The sequence below is a fragment of the Nomascus leucogenys genome, chromosome 22a (genome assembly GCF_006542625.1).
Source record: "Nomascus leucogenys isolate Asia chromosome 22a, Asia_NLE_v1, whole genome shotgun sequence".
Lineage (NCBI taxonomy): Eukaryota > Metazoa > Chordata > Mammalia > Primates > Hylobatidae > Nomascus > Nomascus leucogenys.
The window spans coordinates 6,210,353-6,236,745 of NC_044402.1; the positions used below are offsets into that span (position 1 = coordinate 6,210,353).

A 26,393-nucleotide genomic window follows, 5' to 3' on the forward strand; every position below is an offset into this window, starting at 1 on the left:
AAAGCTGAACATACTTGTTTTGGGCATTTCCAAATGTCCCAAAGGGGTCTCCGGCCATCCCGCCATCTCCAGTGAAGATGTAGAGGTACCCGTCATCCCCGAAAAGCAGCTGGCCCCCGTTGTGGTTTGAGGCTGGTTCTTTGACCTCCAGGATTACCCTAAAGGAAGATAAGGGCCCCTAAAACTCAGCCTTCCACGCATGAGCCAAAAACACAAAACAAGGCCGGGCACGGTGGCTCACGCCTGTAATCCCAGCACTTTGGGAGGCCAAGGCGGGCGGATCAGGAGGTCAGGAGATCGAGACCATCCTGGCTAACACAGTGAAACCCCGTCTCTACTAAAAATACAAAAAATTAGCCAGGCGTGGTGGAGGGCGCCTGTAGTCCCAGCTACTCGGGAGGCTGAGGCAGGAGAATGGCGTGAACCCCGGGGGGCGGAGCCTGCAGTGAGCCGAGATCGCGCCACTGCACTCCAGCCTGGGTGACAGCGAGACTCTGTCTCAAAAAAAAAAAAAAAAAACCACAAAACAAGATCATGGTCTCTCTTGGACGTCATTTTACAATGGAAAAGACTTTTCTTTTCTTTTTTTTTTTTTTTTTTTGGAGACAGAGTGTTGCTCTGTTGCCCAGGCTGGAGTGCAGTGGCACGATCTCAGCTCAGTGCAACCTCTGCCTCCCAGGTTCAAGCGATTCTCCAGCCTCAGCCTCCTGAGTAGCTGGGATCACAGGTGCCCGCCACCACGCCTGGCTAATTTTTGTATTTTTAGTAGAGATGGAGTTTCACCATGTTGGCCAGGTTGGTCTCAACCTCCTGACCTCAAGTGATCTGCCCACCATGGCCTCCCAAAGTGCTGGGATTACAGGTGTGAGTCACCATGCCCAGCCTGGAAAAGACTTTTCATATCTTTTGTATTAAGTGATTTTCCACAAGGAGCTAGTAGGTAGAATGAGCAAAGTTAATGCACTGTATCGTGCCAAGGAGGACCTAGAGGCTCAGAGAGGTTGAGTAACTTGTCTAAGGTCACACAGCCCATAGGTAGCAGAGCTGGGATTAGAACTCAAGTCTTCTTGTTCTGGCCTAGTGTTTTGTTTTGTTTGTCTCTGCTCTCCATTGCTAGCACCTGCCCTGTTATGATTATGGGAAATTGTCGACCTAGTCACTGACATAGCTGGTTTCTTCCTCATCATAGCTTCCCACACCCTAGTTACTTATGTTGAGCTCATCTTATGTACTCTCTCATTTGCAGCTTCTAACGGTGGGCAGGATGGTGTGTAGTACACTCAGCACCACACTCATTCTACTCAGGAACCTCCCTTACTGCCATTGCAGGAAACCTACCACCATACTTCCCAGCCAGCTGGCTTCCAGTTTGGGTTGGTGGGTGGAAGGGAGAGACCAGGTTTCTTTGGCTTCTAGCCCTGCCTCCAGAAGTGGTGGCTGCAGAGACAGCAGCATTGGCTGGTGAACGTGGACTCCTGGGTTTCCACCCAGCCATCTTGGTACTAAGAGCAGCAAAGTCCACAGCACAAAGGACTTTTTCCCTTTGTTCCTCCAACCCAAGAGTGGTAGCAGCTTCTTACAGTTACCAGTCTTCAAGTAATGTAACCTTCCTCCTCTCCTTCTCCAGCCTCCCGATGCCTTAGTCATCCCTGTGTTCAGTTTCCTCTGACTGAAATACTGAGGGTGGTTTAGGTTTTCCAGGATTGGTCACTGATTTCTCAATCCCTTCTTTTTCTTTCTTTCTTTTTTTCTTTTTTGAGACTCTATCACCCAGGCCGGAGTGCAGTCATGTGGTCATATAGCTCACTGCAGCCTCGAACTCCTGGGATCAAGGGATCTTCCTGCCCCAGCCTCCTGAGTAGCTGAGACTACAGGTGCATGCCACCATGCCCGGCTAATTTTTCAATTTTTTTGTAGAGACGAGGGCTCTCACTGTGTTGCCCAGGCTGGTCTCGAACTCCTGTCCTCAAGCGATCCTCCCTGCTTGGCCTCCCAAAGTGCTGGGATTACAGGTTTGAGCCACCGCACCCAGCCTATTAATCCCTTATCAATACAAATAAGAAAAAATAAGATACGGAAAGGTCAAATAACTTGAACCCAGGACTTTGATTTTTCAGAGCCAAGACTGGGGGCCTTTTCTTTGTGGGGCCTGTGCATATGATCTGGGGAGCAATACCGAGCTCCAAACTCCAGCTTCTCCATGGAGAGAACAGCTCAGGCTTTCAGTCATCCACCCGGCACTGGGATCTCAGCTCTGGGGAGAGAGACTGACAGCAGACTCAGGCAAGGATAACCACTCATTCTCGGCCTGCCCCGAGCCTGCTGCGCCTACCTCTCCCCAAGAGTGAGTCAAGTTCTAGGCTTGACTTTGTGAGGTCACCAGAGGACCTTTGCTGAGCCCCCACTCTGAAATATGTTCATCTGCATATTTTGAGTTCCACCTCAAGTCTTTATCAGGAATCCATTTTTAAAAGTCACCACTGAAGACACATCCATTCTGTCCCTCCATCTCCCCTCTGTCAGGTCCATGTGATAAACTTGGTCTCTCTTGGAGAACTGGCTGTACAGCCTCCTGCAAGATCCTGAGAATTGTTTCCTCCTTTCGCTCTGGCTGCCAGGAAGCTCATAGTCAAAACTAATGCTGTGAATTATAAAGATTCACATTAGCCTTCATAGCTAACATACTTGATTTCTCCTCCTTTTTATACATTCAGTGTCAAGATTTTACAGTTTTATCAAACACACAATGTGCTGTTCTTTGCCAATTTGCCCTCACATCCAGTCCTGGCCCTCTCCCTACCTCCTCTCTACTGCAGGGGGTCAGCTCCTATGAACGACATTTCCCAGGCTTCTTAGCTAGCTGGCCTCCAGCGAGGTTCAGGAGCCTGGAGAGGGAGGAGCACTGGAATTTTTCCCCTTCTCTGCTTTAAGCAGCTTCTTGGCAGCAGCTGCTCCTTCTCCCTGGCTCCACCTCCTCCTGCCCAGACCAATTATGGTTCCAGCTTCCACTGGGTGTCCCCAGCTCCAGGGCCCCAGTAACCCCATCTTCTCACTTTGTCCTCCCACCCAAGGGGTAGAGGCAGCTTCCTCCAGTTTTTAACCTCAGAGTCACTGCCTTCCCCAGGTTGCCTTCTTTTTTTTGAGACAGAGTCTTGCTCTGTCATCCAGGCTGCAGTGCAGTGGCAGGATCTTGGTTCACTGCAACCTCTGCCTCCTGGGTTCAAGAAATTCTCCTGTCTCAGCCTCCCGTGTAGCTGGGATTATAGATAACCACTACCACACCCAGCTAGTTTTTGTGTTTTTAGTAGAGACGGGGTTTCACCATGTTGGCCAGGCTGGTCTCGAACTCCTGACCTCAAGTGATCCGCCTGCCTCAGCCTCTCAAAGTGCTGAGATTACAGGCGTGAGCCACCGCGTCTGAGCCCTTCTATCATTTCTAACCGCTGAGTACTGACTCCCAGGATCAAATCCTACCTATTGAGTTACCTGATACAGGGTTTATTTCCTACTGGACTCAGACTGATACATGTGCCCCATGTGCAAGGTCAGGTCAGACCCATTTTGAAAACAGTTGGGGCATAACTCATCCAGAGTGCAGGCTCTGCAGGCGTTGTTGACAGGAGCAGAAGCCCGGAGGCAGGAACAGATGAACTTCAGGGCAGGAAGAAGAGCAAGTTCCCTGAGGCAGGGGATTCAGGTGGGAAAAACGAGCCAATGGGGCTCAAGAATGGCACCTTCGGCCGAGGCAGGCAGATTGCCTGAGCTCAGGAGTTCAAGACCAGCCTGCACAACACAGTGAAACCCCATCTCCACTGAAATACAAAAAATTAGCCAAGTGTGGTGGTGTGTGCCTGCAGCCCCAGTTACTCGGGAGGGTGAGGCAGGAGAATTGCTTGAACCCGGGAGGTGGAGGTTGCAGTGAGCTGCGATTGCACCACTGCACTCCAGCCTCGGCGACAGAGTGAGACTCCATCTCAAAAAAAAAAAAGATGGCACCTTCAGACCACAGCGAGGCAGGCTGGGGCAGAGGGTGGGCTTTGGAGACAACAGATCAGGGTTCCAGCTCTGATGCTCCCTCCCCGTGTGACCCAACACTTCACCTTTCTAAGCCTCCACTTTCTTATCTGTAAAATGGGAAAAATAATACTAGCCTCAGTGGGTTTTAGGAGAATCAAATGAAATGAAGCATCTAAAGTGCCTGAAACAAGAGTTGGTGGAGAAATGTCAGGCCTCGCAGGCCAGATGGAGGGGTTTGGATGTGATCCCTGTGTGAGGTCTGTTGTGTAAAACTGTCCTTCCCCAAGCCCCAAAGCATGAAATTCAGCACCCCCACCAGGTGTGTTAAATATTCACAATATGTGAGAACAGGATACCAACTGGTACAGTCACACCAGTGCATATGGGCGCCTGCCCCCACCCAGGCCCGGGTTCCCCAAGGAAGCCACCTCTCAGAGCTGTGGTCCACGGCGTTCTTGTCATCCGCAGAGACTCTGAACTCGCTGATGCGGATCCACTCACTGCTGCGGAAACCCACTGAGTAGTAGACGTAGAGCCTGCGGTTGTGCCGGAAGCTCGGGTGGAAGGCAAGGCCCAGGAAGCCGCGCTCGTCACCCTCCCAGGGCGAGGTGAGCACCGCCCGGCTAATGTTCAGGAAAGGCTTCTCCAGCCTCGAGCGGTCGGGCAGGTAGGCCCACACCAGCCCCACCTGCTCGGCCACGAAGAAGCGGTGGGTGCCATCCCTGGCATGGACCATGGCCACGGGGTTGCGCAGCCCGTTGGCCACCTCCTCCAGGCACAGCTGCAGGCAGCCCTTGGCATCGGCTACCACATGGCCCAGGTTTGAGTTGAGGTTCTTGTTGACCAGCAGGTAAGGGAAGCAGTAGTCCGTGTCATCCAGGGACAGGTAGCGGCAGAACCTGGCACGGTTGCCCTCCAGTGCCCAGAGCTCCTGGTCAGTTGAGAGGTGACGGAACAGCCCCCGGCACTTATGCCACATGTCCAGGCAGTAGTCCTGGCACAGCCCGGGCACCGTGCGCAGGGGCGTGAATGGGTCCTCGGCGTCATAGAGGTGGGCTGCATACGGCGAGCATTCCTGCAGAGACAGTGATGGCTCAGAGATGTTTTGTGGAGGTGCTTACCAGCTGTGTAACCTTGGGCGGTTACACATCTCTCAGAGCCTCAGTCTGCTGATGCATAAAATGGAGATAACGCCACCTGTCTGTTACCGCTGATAAGCCTCAGGGACAGTAGCAAACTTTAGGTCTTAATGTTTGTGTTGTTCTGTTAGAACACTATTACTACTCCTATTAATAGCAGCAGCTACCTGGAGCACCTGCCGTATGCCAGGAAGAGTCTGAGGCACTGTCACCCACCCTCTCTGTGTTAACAGTGCGCCTCCGCCCTTACATCAGCACAGCTCACTGCTGCACTTAACTTGGGTTCCTGCCCAAGGCTCACCTCCAATCCTCCCTGACCACTCCATCCACACCCTCCAGTACCTTCTGGCCTCTATCTGTTGAAAAACAGTAAAACACGAAGTGCTCTCTGACTTGGCTCTGCCCATGGACAGCTCCACCATCAGCTCCCGCCTCTCCCCACCTCTCCAGCCTCCTGTCTACCTTCTATCTCCTGATACTCTGATATGGCTTGGATCTGTGTCCCCACCCAAATCTCGTGTAGAATTGTAACCCCCAGTGTTGGAGGAGGAGCCTGGTGGGAGGTGACTGGATCACAGGGGCGGAGTTCTCACGCATGGTTTAGTTTAGCACCATTTCCCCTTGGTACTGTAGAGTGAGTGAGTTCTTATGAGATTTGGTTGTTTTAAAGTGTGCCCCCACACCGTCTCTCTCTTGCTCCTGCTGTTGTCATGGGACATGCCCGCCTCCCCTTTGCTTTCCACCACGATCGTAAGTTTCCTGAGAATGCCCCAGAAACAGAGGCCACTATCCTTCCTATACATCCTGCAGAACCATGAGCCAATTAAACCTCTTTTCTTTATAAATTACCCAGTTTTGTTTTGTTTTGTTTTTTGTTTGTCCGTTTTTTTGAGACAGGGTCTCTCTCTCTCTCTCTCTGTCTCTGTCACCAAGGCTGGAATACAGTGGCACCATCTCAGCTCACTGCAACGTCTGCCTCCTGGGCTCAAGAGATGCTCCTGCCTCAGCCTCCTGAGTAGCTGGGACTACAGGCGAGAGCCACCATGCCTAGCTAATTTTTGTATTTTTTGTAGAGATGGGGTTTTGCCATGTTGCCCAGGCTGCTCTCGAACTCCTGAGCTCAAGCCATCTTCCCGCTTCGGCCTCCCATAGTGCTGAGATTACAGGCGTGAGCAACTGCACCCAGCCAGGTATTTCTTTATAGCGATGAGGGAAGAGACTAATACATACTCCCTGCCATTTCACACCTCTGAGCCTCAGCACAGGCTGTTCCCTTTGTATGCATGCCCTTCCCCTGCTCTTCTCTGGCAGACAGAATTCTCTTTATTCTTAAATTATGGCCACGGCCATGGGAGAAAGCATGCTAACCAATCACAGCAGCTCCTGGGGTTTGGGGCAAATTGTGGGCCAGGCACCAGGCCAGTGTGCCCGGGAATCTGCATTTCCTCCTGAAGGCAACAATGGGAAGGAGGCCTGTTCTTATTACCACTGCACAGAGGTGGAAGCAGAGACAGCAGAAGGGAGCCACTAGCCCAAGGTATCATGTCACATGCCGATGGGCTGGGGTTTGAGCCACGTCTGCTCAGCTCTACCGGCCAGCTCCCAACTACCCATCCCCAAATGCCAGTTAAGTGTCCCCACACCACAGCACCCTCCCTGCATCCTACCCCTACCCAAAGCAGAGGCCACAGCTCCAGGCTGTCTGTGGGCCTCCCTGTTAGAGCCGCCGGCCTGTGGCGTGGTCATTCTTTCTATCTGTGGCTGACACCCTCCCCCACCTGTGAGTCCACCAGGCCAAGTCTGGGTCTGAATCAGCTCTGGGCCCCCAGAGGCTTTGGGGGATGCTCCTTCTGCAGAGGGGAGGCGCTGACAGCCACGCACTCCCTCCCCTCACAGGCAGGACCAGGCTGGGTTCCAGCAGGAGGCCTCTGGGACATTTGGGGGAGGATTGGGGATGGGGGATGGCAGGCTGCCTCCCAGGGTGTTCTCAAGCCCCAGGCCAGAGCCCACTCACTCCTGTGACATGATTGTGACTTTTGGTCATACCACAGCTTGTCCTCCTGGCCCCTCTACTGCTGTGAGGCTAGGTCTCACCTGACAGGCCAAGGGCCACTTGGCAGAATTTCTTGGGGTCCTGGTCAGTGACTGTCCCAGGTACAGACCAGGGTGCCATGTCTTACATGCTCCCCTCTGCCAATGAGCAGGCCAGATGGCTAGGCCTCAGGCCGCCGTGTGTGCTGTCCCTCCCATGGTTCCCCGGGAACCGCCTGTGGGTCAGCCGGCAGCTGCACGTGGACCAGGGAGGGGCTGTATGCACATGTGCCTTCTTGCATCTTTGCAAAGTAGGGTCATTGTCGCTATTTTATTTATTTATTTTTTGAGACAGGGCCTCTCTCTGTCACCCAGGCTAGAGTGCAGTGGCACAATCCTAGCTCGCCATAGCCTTCACCTCCTGGGCTCAAACGATCCTCCCCACCTCAGCCTCCAGAGTAGCTGGAGCCACAAACGCACTCCACCACACCCGGCTAATTTTCATTTTTATTTTTTGTAGAGACGGGGTCTCTCTCTGTTTCCCAGGCTTGTCTTGAACTCCTGGGCTCAAGCAATCCTCCCACCTCGGCCCGCCAAAGTTCTGGGATTATAGGCATGAGCCACCGCACACGGCTTGACTCCTATTTTATAGATGAGGAACTGAGACTTAAAGAAGGCCACGTGCCAAGAAGTAGCCAAACCAGGGCTCACACCCAAGCCTCATGATGCCTGGACTGGTGTTCTTTCCAGATTAGTCAGCAACATTTCATTCACCAAGAATTTACAGAGCAGAGACTGTACCAGGCACCATCTTGGTTCCAGAGACGCAGTGAGGGGCAGAACAGACATCTGGAAGGCAACGAGAGCCCTCCGCTCACCAAAGCCCAATCCAGAACTACAGAGGGAGCAAAGGTTCCCTCAGGGAGCCAGGCCGAAGACCTCAGCATCCACGCGTCCCAATCACACAGTGGATACTTCCTCGTGGCCTGTGTACTCTTACTTACACACAATGTGAATGTGGTGCCCAGACCAGGGTAGCCCGGAGCTAGGAAGTGACAAGAGGACACACTGATTGCTGCTGGCAAGAGGATGATCCGCAGCTTGGCCTCAGTGTGTTTGGGGGCAGGTGGCAGGAAGCCCACAGGAAACCAGCCCAGTATCTCAGGCTCCAGCTGCCCGGGCCATTCAGTGTGGGGCAGAGAGCCCCCATCTTACCCAGAATTTGCCACCCAATGTCACTGACACTCGTGACCCACGGCCCTGGGTCCTGAAGGTTTCTTATGTCCACCGTTCATTCTTTCAAAGACCAAGCGTTTGCACACAGTGTCCTGTCCATCGGATATTCGCTCCTCACCTACTTCCTCATCTGGCAAACCGCTATTCATGACTCAAGGCCCACTCAAAGGTCCCCTCTTGTCCTCCATGCTCCCAGGGCGCTGACTGTCCCATCCCTGGCCCTTATGGATGCTCCCAATGCACCCTGTCCATATCTCAGGCACGACACTCACTCCATTGAATCTTGTTGCTTACAGGGTGAGTTCTCTACAGCAGTCACCGCTCCATCGCCAGGGGGCGCTGCAGCCAGTCAGCTTGGCTAGGACTTCATTATCTCTTTGCATGTCTGTCCACTCCACGGACTGTGGGACACAGTGGGGCTTCAAGGAGGGAGGCAGTGTGGCGAAGCGGTTAGGAGAGTGGATTTGGAGCCAGCGCACACATTCCCCATGGGAAATGCTCCTTAACCTCTTACTGCTCTTAACGGTGGGCAAGCTCCTTAACCTCTCTGTGCCTATGTCCTCATCTATGGATGGGGAAAGGAATTCCAACCTCATAGAGTTGTTGGGAGGAATGAATGGAGAAGATGTGTGTGTTTGTTCAGTAAATAATGAGCTATCGACATGCAACCAACATTCAGGAAGCCTTCCCTGAGGTATGTGGTCTTGTTCCTACACTCCTTGAGGAATCTGTGGCACCTTCCTGTGTGTGTCAGTCTCCTGAAGTGACAAAGGGGACTTTTGAGACTGGGCCTGTGACCTGCCAACCGCTTTTGGGCCCAGCATCCAGCACAGGGCTGCCTCCTAACAGGCTCAGGGAGAGCCTGCTGAATACATGAGCCCATAGAGTACATTTCATGGAGATCTCCATCAGAAACCATGCTTTGATGATTTCAGTGGCTTAGAGAGGCAACCCCAGTCACAGGGGAGGTTAGTGATGTGGAAGCTCACACGAGATGCACTGGGGGTGCCACGTGCCATGGCCGTCCTCTCTCCTCCAGAGGACACAGGCACTTACTAGACAAGCAAAGCCTCAGGAAAGAGTCTCCCATCTTCCCAAAGCAGGTGTGAAGGCCTGAGTGCCTCCACACTAACAGAGACCTATAAATAAGGCACCTCCGCCACCTCCCCGTGTGGAAATCAGGAGTTGCCAAATGCAGACTCCACCCTGGCTAGCAGAGAGCACGGTCCTCCCGCCAGCATGCTCCAGGAGGCCCCGTCAGTGAAACCACAACCCAGCCTCAGCCGCCGTCTCTAAGATCACTCCAGACATGAGGTCAGTCTCAGAGACGCCTGGGCTGAAGTGTTAGCGGTCACTCCACTGCTGGTTGTTTAAGGCCAGGCTGTCCTGAGAAGGTTCCCAAGAAACCTGCCAGGGGACAGCATCAGGACTGACCCTTCCCTTCCTCCATCCACCTGCCCACCTCACTGCCCTGCTGAGCCTGGCACACAGCAAGTGCTCAATAGACAAATGTGGCATGGATGCAGGAACCCTGCTATGTGATGGGGGTGGGGAGACCAAAGGACCTGGTCCTGAGGAGCCCCCAGGCTGGTGAGGGAGGCAGACGCTTGGCCAGACCATTCCCGTGCCCTTGAGGTGCACAGCATGGGAGTCCAGCAGAGCCCACCTAAAGGCGGCCAGCCCACCCTTTGTTGCATTCTGGAGCTCCCCGGGGCCCCCTCCTCATCCTCCCAGAGTCTACTGCTTCCCACCTAGATATGTGCTCACATCAGTGAGTGTGGTCCATGTCCCCACCTCAACCACCCCTGGGCTGTGTGACCACTGGGCAAGTCCCTGCCTACCTCTGAGTCTTCCTTGAATTGGGCTCCGAGCCTCATCTGGACCTTTCCCAGGGCTGGGCAGCCAGTAAAGGCCAAGGAAGCCCTCGAGAAATCCAACTGCAAACATTTACGGAGCCCCTAGTATGTGGCATTTAATCTGCATGGCAACCCAGGGGGGTGGTTAAGGTTTTATTTTATTTATTTTATATATTGTATTATATTATATTATATTAATTATATTTTTGAGATGGAGTCTTGCTCTGTTGCCTAGGCTGGGGTGCAATGGCTCAATCTTGGCTCACTGCAACCTCTGCTTCCCAGAGTCAAGTGCTTCTGCCTCAGCCTCCCGAGTAGCTGGGATTACAGGAGCTCCCCAACATGCCCAGTTAATTTTTGTATTTTTGTAGAGATGGAGTTTTGCCATGTTGGCCAGCCTGGTCTCGAACTCTTGACCTCAAGTGATCTGCCCACCTCGGCCTCCCAAAGTGCTGGGATTACAGGCGTAAGCCACCATACTCAGCTTCATTTTAAAGACACTGTGAGGTGCAGCAGTGACCTGCCCAGGTCATGAAGCCAGGGAAGTGACAGAGCCAGGATCAAACTCCAACTCCAAGTCAGCCCTCTTGCCTTTCCCCACACCACCTGCCCCTGCTGGCCGAAGGCTGGGACACGGCCCTGGCCCCTGGGGCCTCTCCACCCCAGGCCTCTCACTGCCCAGATGCTGAGGCAGGAATGCCTTGGGGCTGCCCGTCCTGCTCCATTTCTGCATTCAGCCAGACAGCATTTGCCCACTTGGGTGTGGTCAGGCGCTGCGGCCTCAGACTCCCACAAGAGGAAAACAAACAGCAGTATCACCACCAGGTGTGCACAGAAGCAGGGGCTCCACCCTCAGAGGGAAGATGGGGGGCCCAGGGGCTTCAACAAAGAGCTGTCGCTCAGTCTTGAGAGAGCTTCTGCCAGGCCAGGGTGCCATCCCCAGGAGAGGGCACAGCACCCACAGAGGTGGTGGCAGAAGTGGCAAGGGCATCAGGATGGCCGTGAGACTCTCGTGGGGGGCAGTGGCCCCAACCCCCTCAACGAACCCTGGCCACACGTTGACCACGCCCACGGCAGGGCCCCCTGCTTTCATTGCCCCGGGGACAACACAGAAGAGCACTGACCGGGACAGATGCCTCTCCACCTTGGTACCCCGACAAGGGTGCAGCTGCTCGGGGTGGGACGCTGAGGGGTCGACTCCAGGGGACTGGGGCAGAGGAGCCCCCAACCTCTGAGGAAATGATGACATCATCTGTCTGTCCCTCCTGCTTCAGGAGGGGAAACTGAGGCCCTGAGAAGGCCCAAGTCACAAAACTAATGAATGGCAAAGCCAAGAGTCGTCCTGGGATGCGCGGTCTCCCTGCCCGGTGCCAAATGACTCCCTCTTGGGGCCTAGTCCGCCTCCCACTCTTGGCCCTCGCCCCCGCAGGGTTCCGATCTCTGCCCTCGGCCGCCCGCGCCCCGCCCCACCCGGTGGCCGCGCGCCCGCTCACCTGGCACAGCAGGTCCCTCGCGTAGCCGGCGCACGCGGCCCACTCGGCGGCGTCCACGCGGCTCGCCAGGGCCCAGAAGCGGCGGGTCAGCTCGGCGTCGCGCCCCTCATCGCAGCAGCCGAAGTCTGAGTACTGCGCGCAGAGGCGCAGCGGCTGCGGCGGCCGGAAGGGCGGCCTGAAGTCCAGGCACTGCGGATGCGCGGCGGCCCCGAGCACCCAAAGCGCCAGCAGCGCCCCGGCTCCGGCCCGGGCCATCGCTTCGCCCCGCGGGGGAAGAGGCGGAGGGACGGCAGCCCCGGTCCCCTCCCGGGGCGCTCGCGGCGGCGGGGAAGGGGCGGGCGCTCCCCTTCCCTACACGCAGGGCCTCGAGTTTGGGGACCTCCCCTTCTAGGAGGTCACCTCTGGTCGGGGACAAGCGGCGGGACTGAAGGAAGAGGGATGCGGCGCAGAATGCGGCACGACCTCTCTTAACCGCTTTCCAAATTCAATGGGAGTGGCCCGGTCTGTTTAAAGCCCCGGTGTGTTTTCCCGGTTCCGCCTGGGGCCCTGCTTCCTCCCCACAGGGCGCTATTTAGCCAGGGAGGCGCAGGGCCAGAGGCCTGGACTCCTGGGCTCCGGTTCCACCACCCACTGGGCTAGGGAAAGGGATGCCCGCAGCCCGTCCCCGAAAGCTCTCACGTAACAGCTTAAAAATGGGGGTGCGAGGGAAAGGACAGGGGGTGTTGCCCCAGGACTCTCAGGGAGAAGCGAAACCTGGCGTGGGGTGTGGGGGGAGGACGGAGCAGCCTCCACAATCCACCCTTTGCCCTTACTGTGGGCTTCTTCCCAGTCTCTGCTCCTGGGGCAGCGGATTCTCCTGCAGCCCAGGACCCACTGGGGCTCTCCACTTCCACTCTCGCACAGGGAGCACTGATGAGTCTACCTCCTGGGATGGGCATCTAGCCCTTTGTTCCGCTGCCCCTGCTGGAGATTCAGACCCAACCCCGCCCACTCCCCCCACACACATACAGACGCACACACACTGTCTTACCTACCCCAGAATCTCATGGCACCAAAACCACCCACACAGACAAACACGCACACACTGTCTCACCTACCCCAGAATCTCACAGCACCAAAACCACCTAGGCATTTTCTCAAGTGGACCTGAGCATTTGCTTCTCCCTAGAGTGTCCTTCCCCATCTTCTCTGTCCAGTGAGCTCCTACTCCATCTTCATGGCCCCAGCGCACACATCCGTCCTCTGCAGGTCTCTTTGGACTGTCCTGGGGGATCATGTTTCTGTCTTTGGACCCGTGCTCCTGGCAGAGCTGGGGGTGGGTTAGATGCGGCAGGACTGGAGCACTCAGAGGTGTGTGGCTCTGGCCTGAATAGGTGGAATGTAAGAGTCAGGGTCTCCGCACAGCCAAACATCTCTGAGAATTTGAAACACGGGGAATTTAATGCAGGGACTTGAAGCCAAAGAGGCTAAGAAGCCATACAGGGCTCAGTGAAGTAACCTTGAGATCAGCAACAGTAGGAACGGTCCCCAGGTCCTTGATGCAGGGAGAGCAGATGTTACCGGAGCCAAGGAGCTATGGTCACCTCGTCAAAGCTGGACCCTCACAAGGCCTGTCTGGCCAGAGCTAGAGATAGCCACCGTCAGAGATTCTGCACAGACAGAGCGGGAGAAATACCCCGGCTTCTCTCTGCCACCTCCCCTCCAGCAGAGGGCTGCTAGGGTGGGAAATGCAGCCTGCAGGGGCTTCCTGCAGAGAGCTGGGGACGGGCAGAGCTGGGATGGAATCGGAGGGCACGATGGCCCCTGCTTCCCAGCTGGGACTCAGAACTGGGTGATCGTCACACATCAACACAGGGCTCCAGATGGGTGTACAGAGGTGGAAGTGACACAGAGCCTGGGCCACAGCCATGAGGTTTGGGCTCCTACAGCCACAGAAAACATCAAACACAGCCCAGCCCCAGCCAGAGTAACATAAATCCTGACCCTAGGACCTATGTACCTCAGTTCCTGTTATCTAGTACATCCTGATTGGCTTTCCAGAAAAACAACAAGGCATGAAAAAAGATAAGAAAAGTCACAGTCAGGGGCCGGGCACAGTGGCTCATGCCTGTAATCCCAGAACTTTGGGAGGCCGAGGGGGGCAGATCACCTGAGGTCAGGAGTTCGAAACCAGCCTGGCCAACATGGTGAAATCCCCTCTCTACTAAAAATACAAAAATTAGCCAGGCGTGGTGGCACGTGCCTATAATCCCAGCTACTGGGAGGCTGAGGCATGAGAAGCGCTTGAACCCAGGAGGCAGAGGTTGCAGTGAGCCGAGATCGTGCCATTGCACTCCAGCCTGGGTGACAGAGCGAGACTCTGTCTCAAAAAAGAAAAAAAAGAAAGAAAAGTCACAGTCAGAAGGAGCATTAGAGCCAGCCTGGGACATGACACAGATGCTGAAATTACCAGACATGGAATTTAAAATAACTATGACTAATATGTTAAGGGCTCTGGTGGAAAAAATTGACAACATCAAGACCAAACATCTCTGAGTATTAACAAGGACATTGGCAAGGACAAATGGGTAATAGAAGCAGAGAGGGGTCCACTTTAAGAAAAAAAATTAAGGCCGGGCACAGTGGCTCACGCCTGTAATCCCAGCATTTTGGGAGGCCGAGGCGGGCGGATCACGATGTCAGGAGATCGAAACCATACTGGCTAACACAGTGAAACCCCGTCTCTACTAAAAATACAAAATTTAGCCGGGCATGGTGATGGGCGCCTATAGTCCCAGCTACTTGGGAGGCCGAGGCAGGAGAATGGCGAGAACCCGGGAGGCGGAGCTTGCAGTCAGCTAAGATGGCACCACTGCACTCCAGCCTGGGTGACAGAGTGAGACTCCATCTCAGAAAAAAAAAAAAAAAATTAAAAGATGTATTAAAAATCGAAAACATCGTAACAGAAATAAAAATGCCCTTGCCGAACTGACAAGTAGACCGAGACTGCCGAGGAGAACATCAGTGAGCTTAAAGACGCGTCAGCAGCAGCTTCTCAAACTGATACACCAACAGAAAAACAGAAGTTACAAAAACAAACACTAGAGCATCCGAGGACTGTGGAACAATTTCCAAAGACGTAAATACAGATAACTTGAAAATGGGAAAGAGAAGAAAGGGAAAAAAACAGAAGAAATAGTCGAAGTAAAAATGGCTGAAAGGGCAGGCGCGGTGGCTGACGCCTGTAATCCCAGCACTTTGGTAGGCAGAGGTGGGCAGATCACCTGAGGTCAGGAGTTCGAGACCAGCCTGGCCAACATGGAGAACCTCATCTCTACTAAAAATACAAAAATTAGCCAGGCGTGGTGATGGGCGCCTGTAATCTCAGCTACTCGGGAGGCTGAGGCAGGAGAATCACTTGAACCCAGGAGGCAGAGGTTGCAGTGAGCCAAGATCACACCACTGCACTCTAGCCTGGGCCACAGAGTGAGACTCTGTCTCAAAGAAAAAAAAAAGGCTAAGAATTTTCTGAAATTCATGACAGATACAAAACAACAGATCCAAGAATCTAAGAGGCATAAAACAGGATAAATACCAAAAAATCGACAGCGAGCCATATCCTATGCAAACTGCAGACAACCAAAGATGAAGAAAAACCTTGAGAGAAGCCAGAGGGGAAAAAATACCTCACCTACAGAAGAACAAGGAGAAAAATTACCGCAAACATTATTAGAAACCAGGCAAGCAGACCAGGCACGGTGGCTCATGCCTGTAATCCCAGCACTTTGGGAGGCTGAGGCAGGTGGATCACCTGAGGTCAGGAAGTCGAGACCAGCGTGGCCAACATTGTGAAACCCCCTCTCTACAAAAATACAAAAAATTAGCCAGGCATGGTGGCGGGCACCTCTAACCCCAGCTACTTGGGAGGCTAAAGCAGGAGAATTGCTTGAACCTGGGAGGTGGAGGGTGCAGTGAGCCGAGATTGCACCATTGCTCTCCAGCCTGGGCAACTTGGGAGGCTAAAGCAGGAGAATTGCTTGAACCTGGGAGGTGGAGGTTGCAGTGAGCCGGGATTGCACCATTGCTCTCCAGCCTGGGCAACTTGGGAGGCTAAAGCAGGAGAATTGCTTGAACCTGGGAGGTGGAGGTTGCAGTGAGCCGGGATTGCACCATTGCTCTCCAGCCTGGGCGACAGAACGAGACTCTGTGTAAAAAAAAAAAAAAAAGAAAGAAAGAAAGAAACCAGGCAACCAAGAGACAGTAGAGTGAAATATTTAAAGTGGTAGAAGAAAAAAAATAGAAATAAAAAAAACTCATCAACCTAGAAGTCTAGATCCAGTGAAATTATCCTTCAGGAGTGAAAAAGAAATGAAGGCTTTCCCAGAAAAACAAAAATGGGAGAAATTCATCACCAGCAGATCTGCCCTACAAAAACAGAAAAGCACTAAAAGAAGTTCTTCAGGCCAGGTGCAGTGGCTCACACCTGTAATCCCAACACTTTGGGAGGCTGAGGCGGGTGGATCACCTGAGGTCAGGAGTTGGAGACCAGCCTGGCCAACATGGTGAAACCCAGTCTCCACTAAAAATACAAAAATTAGCTGGGTGTGGTGGTGTATGCCTGTAATCCCAGCTACTGGGGAGGCTGAGGCAGAAGAATTGCTTGAAACTGGGAGGCGGAGCTTGCAGTGAGCCGAGATCGCACCATTGCACTCCAGCCTGGGTGAGAGAGAGATACTCTATCCCAAAAAAAAAAAAAAAAAAAAAAAAAAAAAAGAATAAGAAGAAGTAAAGAAGTTCTTCAGGGAGAAAGAAGATGATATAGGTCAGAAATTCAATGTACTGGATGGTTATAGCACATGGATGAGTGAAATGGATGACAGCAATGTCATAAGAGGTGGGAGGAAGGAACTGGAAATTCTGTTATAAGTTCTCACACTACACATGAAGTGGTGTAGTGTTATTTGAAGGTGGACTTTTATTAGGAAAAAAAATGTATTTCCTCTGTAGTATCTGCTCAAATTTTTCTGCAAATCTAAAATGGTTCAAAAAGTCTATTAATTAAAAAAACCCAGCTGGGTGCAGTGGCTCACCCCTGATATTCCAGCACTTTGGGAGGCTAAGGCAGGCAGATTGCTTGAGCCCAGGAGCTTGAGACCAGCTTGGGCAGCATGGCAAAGCCCTATCTCTACAAAAAATACAAAAATTAGCTTGGCATGGTGGTGTGCACCTGTAGTCCCAGCTACTTGGGAGGCTGAGGTAGGAGGATTGATTGAACCTGGGAGGGTGAGGCTGTGGTGAGACAAGACTGTGCCACTGCACTGTAGCCTGGGTGACAGAGCAAGACCCTATCTCGAAAATAAATAAATAAAAATTTTAAAGTTTTAAAAACCACATAAAATATGTATTGCATGCTCTAGCCCAACCATTAAAATAATTTTAAAAGAAATATAATTGACATGCTTTAAAAGAAGGTAAAATGAAATCATACTAATAAATGCTCAATTTTTAAAAGCAGAGAAGGCAGGTAAGAAAAGGGAGGTGGGACCAAAGAACAAATATAATCAATAGAAAAGAGTTATACATAGTGTAGATAGTAATCCATCTCTATCAACAATCACTTTAAATCTGAATGATTGGAATAGATCAATTAAAAGACATAGATTGTCAGAGTGAATTAAAAAATAAGGCCTAGGCGGGGCACGGTGGCTCACGGCTGTAATCCCAGCACTTTGGGAGGCCAATACGGGAGGATCACGAGGTCAGGAGTTTGAGACCAGCCTGGCCAATATGGTGAAACCCAGTCTCTATTAAAAATACAAAAATTAGCCGGGCGTGGTAGCGCGTGCCTGTAGTCCCAGCTACTCAGGAGGCTGAGGCAGAAGAACTGCTTGAACCCAGGAGGCAGAGGTTGCAGTGAGCCGAGATCACACCACTGCACTCCAGCCTGGGCAATGCAGCAAGACTCCATTTCAAAAAAAAAAAAAAAAAAAGGCCTACCTGGTATGGTGGCTCATGCCTGTAATCCCAGCACTTTGGGAGGCTGAGGCAGGCAGATCGCTTGAGCCCAGGAGTTCAAGACCAGTATGGGCAATGTGGCAAAACCCTGTTGCTATGAAAAATCCAAAAACATTAGCTGGGTATGGTGGTGTGTGCCTATAGTCCCAGCTACTCTTGAGGCTGAGGTGGGAGGATTACTTGAGCCCAGGAGGTCGACGCTGCAGTGAGCCATGATCGCACCACTGCACTTCAGCCTGGGTGACAGTGCGAGACCCTGTCTCAAAAAAATAATAATAATAATAAAATAAACAACCAAGGCCCAACTATATTCTGTCTACAAGAAATCCACTTTAAATGTAAAGACTGATAGTTGAAAAATAAAGAGATGAAGAAAGATACACCATGCTACCATGAATTAAAATGAAGCTGGAGTCACCACATTCATTTCAGATGAAGCAAACTGTATTGATATAGAAGCCAGAACCTGGTTCCCCAGTCTCCACCAGTTAGGCAGCTCCCTGAAGGCAGGGGCCCTGCTGTTGAGCCCCCAGGGTATGACATCTGGCACGTGCTGGGCATCTTATTATTTGTAAGAACAAATAAGCACATGAATGGACAAAAGGATGAATGAGTGAATGAGTGAAAGGATGAGAGAATGAATGAATGATCAAATGCTCTGACTTGGCTATATCTACGGCCCGAGCTCCTGCCACAGCTGGACAATTCCACCAAATGCCATCTGGAGCCAGAGCTGTTTGTGTGGCGGTGGGGTGTGCACCACCAGGGCAACAGAGACAAAGCTAGTCCTTTGGGCCAAAGGTGCCTCACACTCCATCTAATGGAAATGCATCTTTGGAAGCCAGACCTAGGGCTGAGAAGTATCCCAGTTTTCTTCAGCAAATGATTCAGGGCCCACAAAGGCTGCCTGGCACAAGGGAGCCACCTGGCCCTGCTTCAAATTCCCCATTAAGGACTCTCCCTCAACCCAACCTCAGTTTCCCTATCTCTTGAGTGGGAGTGGGGAAGAGGTGAGACCAGGCCTTTGCTGGTCCCTCTGGGGCATGAGGGTGTGGGGTCCAGGAGCATTGCCCACATTTCCAGGAGCCCGGCAGGCACCATCGGCTGCCACTACCAGGGCACACAGGCCAGTGGACACTCAGCACCTCTCTGGCCAGACTGGGTCGGTGTGGGCACCTGCGCATCGGCTCCTGCAAACCAGGCTCTGCTAATTCCATGGTTTTGCGTCCCTTCTTCAGAAAGACTGGGAAGGCCTCGGGGCAGCCTCTTCCCTGACAGGCCGCCTGTCCCCACTGTCTTGAGGAGAACCACCAAGGTGTTGGTGAATCTGTTCTCCGCAGGGCCTAGGCCTCCTCTGCCCCTCTTAGCTGCAGCAGGAGAATGTGCCAGGACCCATCTCGTGAGTGCTGGGGAGTGAGTGGGCCATTGCTCTGCCACTCGGGCAGCCGGGATCCTGTGTGATATAGCTCATGACCAGACAAGGGGCCAGCACAGACCTCAGGCCAGAGCCAGGCTTCGTAAACATCCTTATGGAAAAATTACCAAGAACAGAAGAAGGAACACCCAAGAACACACCACCAGACTTCACCTGTGCTAACATTTGACCACGCTCCCTTTAGGTGTCTGAAATCCTTTTTAAAACATGAAGAACTGTGTGCTGCAGTGTGAGAGGCGATGTGGATTGGTCATGAAGAGCAGGGGGTTCATGTTCTGGCTCTGTAACTTACTAACTGTGTGGCCTTGGACAGGGCCCTTGACCTCCCTGGGCATTGGTTTACTCATCTGTTAAATGGGGGTAATCAATGAGGCCATTGGAAGAGTGCCTGGCGTGTAGTATGTGCTCAAAAAACAGGAGCTATCACAGGCCCAGTGGGCTCCTGACACCACAGCCTCACGTGAGCCTCAGAACCTTTTCCTCTGCTCAGGGAACATTCTCCTGAAGGTGGCTGCGTGCAGGTTCCACAGAGAACACAGAACAGCATCTGGCATGTTCTTAAACTTTGTGTAAATGATCTCTTGTGACACTTTTCTTTCTTTCTTTCTTTCTTTCTTTCTTTCTTTCTTTCTTTCTTTCTTTCTTTCTTTCTTTTTTTTTTTTGAGACGGGAGTCTTGCTCTGTTGCCCTGGCTGGAGCACAGTGGCACACCCTTGGGCTCACTGCAACCTCTGCCTCTCGGGTTCAAGCAATTCTCCTGCCTCAGCCTCCCAAGTAGCTGGGATTAGAGGCACCTGCCATCACGTCCAGCTGATTTTTTTTTGTTTTTTGTTTTAGTGGAGACCGGGTTTCACCATGTTGGCCAGGCTGGTTTCAAACTCCTGACCTCAAGTGATCTGCCTGCCTCAGCCTCCCAAAGTGCTAGGATTATAGGCATGAGCCACCACACCAGCCTCTTGCCACACTTTTCTTTCTTTCTTTCTTTCTTTCTTTCTTTCTTTCTTTCTTTCTTTCTTTCTTTCTTCTTTCTTTCTTTCTCTTTTCTTTTCTTTCTTTCTTTCATTCTCTTTCTTTCTTTCTTTTTTCAGAAGGATCTTTCTCTGTCACGCAGGCTGGAGTGCAGTGGTGCAATCACAGCTCACTACAGGTTCAAGCAATCCTGACTCAGCCTCCCAAGTAGCTGGGACTACAGGCATGCACCACCACGCCCGGCTAATTTTTTATTTTTGTAGAGATGGGTCTTATTATGTTATTCAGGCTGCTCTCAAACTCCTGGGCTCAAGCAATTCTCCCCCTCGGCCTCCCAAACTGCTGACATTATATGCATGCACCACCACGCCTGGCCTCTTGCTGCACTTTTCTTTTTGTAACTTCCTTCTTTCCCCTCCATCTGGTGTTGGAGATTCGTCTACACTAAAGGGCAATTCACTCCATTTAACTGCTGTCTAGAACTCCACTCTCTAAGCAGTGCCACCGTCTGTAGATCTTGCAAGTCACCAAAAAGCAGCTGAGACTGTCCCTGAAGTCCTGCCTGCTTGACAATCTGCTGCTCTGTCTTCAAAATATCTATTTTAAAATTTAAACTTGGAAAAGGAAAAAAACAGAAGACAGAAATGGGCATTTATTAAAGACCCACAACTGTGCTAGGAGCTCTGCCTGTGCCATGTCATGCAGGCCTCATGTCAGCACCAAGTCCCAGTGGGACCCCGTGGACCAGGAGGTCATCTTTCCCCAGATGCTGCCCCACCCCGACCCATGTGCCAACAGAACTCCACCCCCAGGTCTCTCCAGGTATTTCTGAGTCTCCAGGACTCAGGGGACCATGGACTCAGGGGCAAGTATTCTGAAGCCTCCATGACATCCCTTCCCACTCACACCCACACCCTGGGCCAGTCATTCCCCACCACATGCAGATGAAGAAGCTGAAGCACAGAGAAGTGACAACAGCTAGTCATAATCAGGTCACAGAGTGGAGGGGTCAGGATTTGAACCCAGTGCCTGGTGGCTCCAGAGGCAGAGACTCTTCCTGAAGCCACAAGTGGAGTTGGTGGCAGTGGAAGTCTAGAACCCAGGGCTCCTGACTCCCAGGGCAGTGCTCTGGCCGAGACCCTCTGAGACCGATGCACAGTAGGACTCCTGCTCCACGTTTCAGCCTTATTGAAGGTACGAGATAACTTTGCATGAAAACGCATTTGTATATGTGTGATTAATTTGAACGAGAAGCACCAAGCCACAGCCCAGCAGTCCCCTGCCTCCAGAGCCTGGTCATGCTGATCAACCCTAGCAGGTAGCTCTCTCTGTCTCCCCGTGTCCCTCCTGAGCTGCAGGGCCTGGACTGCCTCGTGTCTGTGGGCCTGCGTGCAGCCTCTTGCAATGTAGGAAATGAGTGAATGAATGAATGAATGAGATGGGCTCACCACTGCGGGGAAGATTGGGGAGGGTGAAAGGGGAGCCTGACTCTTGCTAACCACAGAACTAATGATGCCCTCAGAGGAGGAGACCCGAGTCCACAGCTAACCCCTGACGGCCCAAGCAGGGAAACTGAGGCCCAGGGAGGAAGAGGCCCAGCCCCACTTTCCTGTGGATGCTCTGAGGGTCACTTTCCTTTCCTGGAAGGTTTTCCCTGCCATCCCCACCCCCCATCTGATTCCCCTGCTTCTCAGTCCAAAGCCACTAGATTCTTCACAGGGGGGCAGGGACAGGGCACCCCCTACACTGTGAGATTATTTCCCGGGAAGCACCCCACCTGTCCAAACTCTTCAACTGTTTTGCCCTAAGTCCCACTCAGGACGGCAGGCGGAGGGCCCTGGCTCTCCATGTTCCCTGGACACCCCAACTATCCGGCAGCCAGTATATCCCTGGGGCTGTGGTATCGGGGCCTCAGGGACGCTTCCTCCCTGGGACCCCCCACCCCCGCAGACCCCAACTCTACCTCCAGCTCGTTGAGTGTCCCTCCCCTGCCCCCACCCCAAACCCGCTAGATCCCTTCTGGGTCACCACTGAAGACCCCCAATGGGGATTTGCTTCAAACTTGCCCCTCGGAGGGGAGGTAGTGAGTGGGGGTAGGGACACAAGACCAACCTCGAGTTGCTGACAGGTGGCGTCAGTGAAGGAGATGGGGGGCTCATTACACTGCCCTCCAGTCTGCGTGTGTTTGAAGTTTCCTGTCAGAGGAAGTTTGAAAATCCATTCATCAACAAAAAGAAACGAATGAAAAACAACAGCACTCCCACTGCGGACTGCCAGCCTGGCTCCCGGCCTGCCTTCCTCCTCTGACTTGCCATCGCTGCCTGACCAGATCCCCCAGGCTAGATGGTCCTGGGGCCAAATCCACCATCTTTCTAACTTACTGCGTGACCTTAGAGAAGGCCCTGGCTGAGCCCGTTTCCTCATCTGCACCACAACCGTGTGGCCCAGCTGTTCTGGGAGATGCCGATTTCCAATGTTCTAACATTTCCCATGCTCTGTCCTGTAAAATACGGTTTCTCATGCTCTTCCCAGGAGCTGGGGCTGCGTAGGGTGCCATAGTCAGAGAAGTATGGGAAACGCCACGTTCTAAGTCCCTCTCAGAGATTCAAGAGGCAACTCCGCATGCTCTGAGAAGTCCCGCAGCCAAGGCCGGGTTCATTTATCTGCTCGAGTAAGACTTATTTTCCCCAGCACACCTGTGAACACTTCTAGCTCTACATCTAAATGAGAGCCGTCACGGGGGCCTTCCTCATCTGGGTAGAGAAGAGTTAAATGGAAAATATAATGGAAAGGACCCCCCAGTGTGGGGGCTGACAGATGCCACCCCAGGCCCCAGGCATCTCCAGCCCCTTCCAAATAGAAGTGCACACACTTGCACAGACACATACGTGCCCTCTCCTGCTGCTCAGAAGCCCTGGGGGAGACATGTCTACACACTCTGAGCTCAGGCCCCCAGGGGGACCTTGGCTGGGAGACTTTCCGGTGCCAACTGTGAGCGCTCGCGCCTCTGCAGAAACCCCTCTGCAGCCTCCCTTTCCTCACCACCGAGTCCCGTGAGGACTGAACGGCACCTTTGCTCCTGCCCCGCCAGGCTTCCACGTGTCCCTGGGTTACAGCCCTGCATGGAGACAGGCCCTGACTTCACACTCAGTGCTTTTCTCACACACCAGGGGCCTTCCGATCCTGTCCTGGACGCGGGGGAGAGAGGGCAACACCAACTGAAAGCTATCAGAATGCCTGTTTTAAACCCCAAATTCCAGGGGACAATCCTAGCACCTGGACATCAGAGCTAGAAAACAGGCTGCCGTGTTACAGATGGGGAAGGCGGAGGCTGCCTGCTCTCCTGCTCCAGCCCCAGCAAGGACAGTGGCCCCTGTAAGGGAGGGCGGGGTCCTGAGTCCCTCCGCCTGATAGCCCCAGATTTAGTAAGCAGGATAGTTAAACCCAATTTTGAACATTTCCCAGTCTCATCTAAGCCTGTGGCTCCCCTGCCCAGGACCCCTCCGCAGTGCAAATCCAATTGTGATTTGCACCCTCATGCCAGCTTCAGGGACCCCTAGCTGGGCCCAGACCTGGCTCATCCCTCCCAACTCTGCAGGTCTCAAGCCACAGGGGCCCACACTCCATGGGCTGTGACATGGCTCTGGGGTCCCCAGGGTGGCATGTCTCACAAACAGTTCTGCTTAGTTCCTCTGGGGGGGTCTGCCAGGCATCACAGACTCTCTCCTGGGTGTCCCCACAGTGCCTGTCAACCTGGCTTCCCCGAGGCTGCAGTTGAGACCACAAGGCAGAAAGGCAAAGGTGTTCAGGGGTTGGCGCACCCTCCCCTGGGGGCGACCTTCTGGGCTGCAGGGTCTTGCAGGCGTTCCCTGGGGCGGCTCTGTCGGTACCCACCTTTCCCGCAGCCTAGCTTCAGCCATGTCTCAGTTGGGGCTGATTGAGGAGTAGTTTGAACGGCAGCTGCCTTCCCCAGTATGCTAGGCTTCTCGCCTTTCTGTGTGTCTCTCCTGCCCCTGGGAGGCGCCTCTGTCTCTCACATGAATCCACCCACCTGGCCCACCCACTCACCACTTGGCCAGACTGGCCCAGATGGGTCTGAGTCTCAGCTCCATGAGGCCCCAGATAGGACCCTCCCTCTACCCCCTCCTCACTCCCCCATCCATACATGCAAATAGTCTGTCTGTCTCTGTTTCTCTCTCTCTCTCTCTCTCTCATACACACACACACCAATTTGTCCATAATGTGGGTTTGAAATAGCCTGAGGCTGGCGAGAGAAGGAATCACATGACTGACTTAGGCTTCCAAAGGATGTGATAGGCTGAGGTGATGGCCAGCGCAGCACGATGCAGACACAAAGGGAGAGACTTTAGTCTTAACGCTTGCCTGTACAGCACAGCACAGGAGGCGGGTCTTGGAGCAACACCTGTGAGCAAGTCCAAGCAGAGTTGGGGGTGATGCAGTCACCCAAACGCCACTGTGGTCCTGGTTGCATTAATAGAGATCTAACACTCAGAAAAAGGGAAGTGATAGCCTGCTCAGAGCTTGGCCACTCAGAACCACTTGGTGATAAGGTCAAATGGGAGCCTATTTAGAGGTAGGGGGGAGATGTGGGATGGGATGAGGACTGGAGGTTCTCAACGGAGGGAAGGAAGCAGCCCTGCCCTGTGAAGCCTAGAGAGTGGAACTGGGGCCAACAGAAAGAGGGTTTCAGTTCAGTCTAATGAACAGGGATTGGGTTTCCCCCAGAGGTAGTGAGCTCCCTGTCCTCAGAGGTAAGTCAGCAGAGGCTGCAAAGATACCTCTGAGAGTGCAGGTAAGAAGATTCCTGCTAGGGCCTGGATAATGTTTAAGATCTACCCCAATGCAAGAGTTCGGGATTCTCAAACACACAGGCACCGTACAGGTGTGCGAAGCTACTCCTGTTCTTTCTCCCTGCCCCTACCTGGGGTCAGCAGTTGCAGATGGACGACAGAGACTCTAGTGCAAGACCCAAAACGTAGGTCAGGCTGTGCCTGGTAGACGGGCCAGATGCTGGTGGGGTTGCTGGTCTCACCCCCACTGGGCCTGCCCCATGTCCACTCCCAGTCTGGCTCCCAGGCTCTGTCCCAGGCCCCCATCCCAAGGGGATCCTCCTGGGCTGGCCTTGTGCTTAGAGCCCCACCCCTCATCCCAGGATGTCTGGGGCATGGGCTTAGAGCCAAAGGAGGGACTCCGGGGCACTTTGGCCAGAAGGACAGTCAAGGCCCACGGCAGGAGCAATCTCTTTGGACCATAGGGAGGGCAGAGTTGAGGGCGGGATAGGGCAGAGTTGAAGGCTGGCGTGGCGGTGCACACCTGTAATCCCAGCTACTCAGGAGGCTGAGGCAGGAGAATTGCTTAAACCCAGGAGGCAAAGGTTGCAGTGAGCAGAGATTGCACCACTGCACTCTAGCCTGAGTGATAGAGCGAGACTCCATCTCAAGAGCCAGAAGTCACAGAGGGTCCCTACAAATTCTGAGCAGAAAGGACCCTCAGATCATGGCTAGTCCAACCCCACATGTACCCAGTGTCCACACGAGGAAATGAGGCCCAGAGAGCAAAAGTGACTCCCATGTCTGAGTGGTGTTGGGGCCAGGACTGTAGGGAATCAGTTACGGGCTAAACTGTGTCTCCCCCCAGTTCATATGTGGAAGCCCTAACTCCAGTACCCCAGAAGGTGACCGTATTTGAAAATGGAACCAGGCGTGGTGGCTCACGCCTGTAATCCCAGCACTTTGGGAGGCTGAGGTGGGCAGATTACCTGAGGTCAGGAGTTCAAGACCAGCCTGGCCAAAATACAAAAATTAGCCGGGTATGGTGGCACATGCCTGTAATCTCAGCTACTCGGGAGGCTGAGGCAGGAGAATTGCTTGAACCCAGGAGGCAGAGGTTGACTGCATTCCAACCTGGGTGACACAGCAAGACTCTGTCAAAAAAAAGAAAGAAAGAGAGAGAGAGAGAAAGAGAGAGAGAGAGGAAAGAAAGAGAAAGAAAAGAAAGAAAAAGAAAGAAAGAAAGGAAAGAGAAAGAAAGAAAGAAAAGAAAGGAAAGAGAAAGAAAGAAAGAAAGAAAAGAAAAGGAAAATGGAGGCACTGCAGATGGAATTAGTGCAGGTGAGGTCATTAGAGTGCATCCTAATCTGGGAGGATTTGGGGTCTTATCAGAAGGGGACATTTGGACAGAGGACATGCGTGCAGGGAGAAGG

At 53.1% G+C, this 26,393-nt stretch overlaps 1 protein-coding gene across 3 annotated transcripts in view; it reads right to left on the reverse strand.

Annotated features, from left to right (window-relative positions):
* The window catches only part of HHIPL1 (HHIP like 1), a 76,824-nt gene that overhangs the window by 24,256 nt on the left and 26,175 nt on the right, over positions 1-26,393 (reverse strand). For 2 of the 3 annotated variants that reach the window (XM_030803405.1, XM_030803406.1), the window contains exons 1-3: positions 11,773-12,222; positions 4,446-5,092; positions 15-158 (exon numbers count right to left, since the gene is read on the reverse strand). In XM_030803405.1, the coding sequence (XP_030659265.1) occupies positions 15-158; positions 4,446-5,092; positions 11,773-12,027 (1,046 nt within the window). In that variant the 5' untranslated portion in view covers positions 12,028-12,222. Of the gene's footprint in view, positions 1-14; positions 159-4,445; positions 5,093-11,772; positions 12,223-26,393 lie in introns of those variants that run through there. The other variant, XM_030803407.1, reaches the window with a different exon arrangement.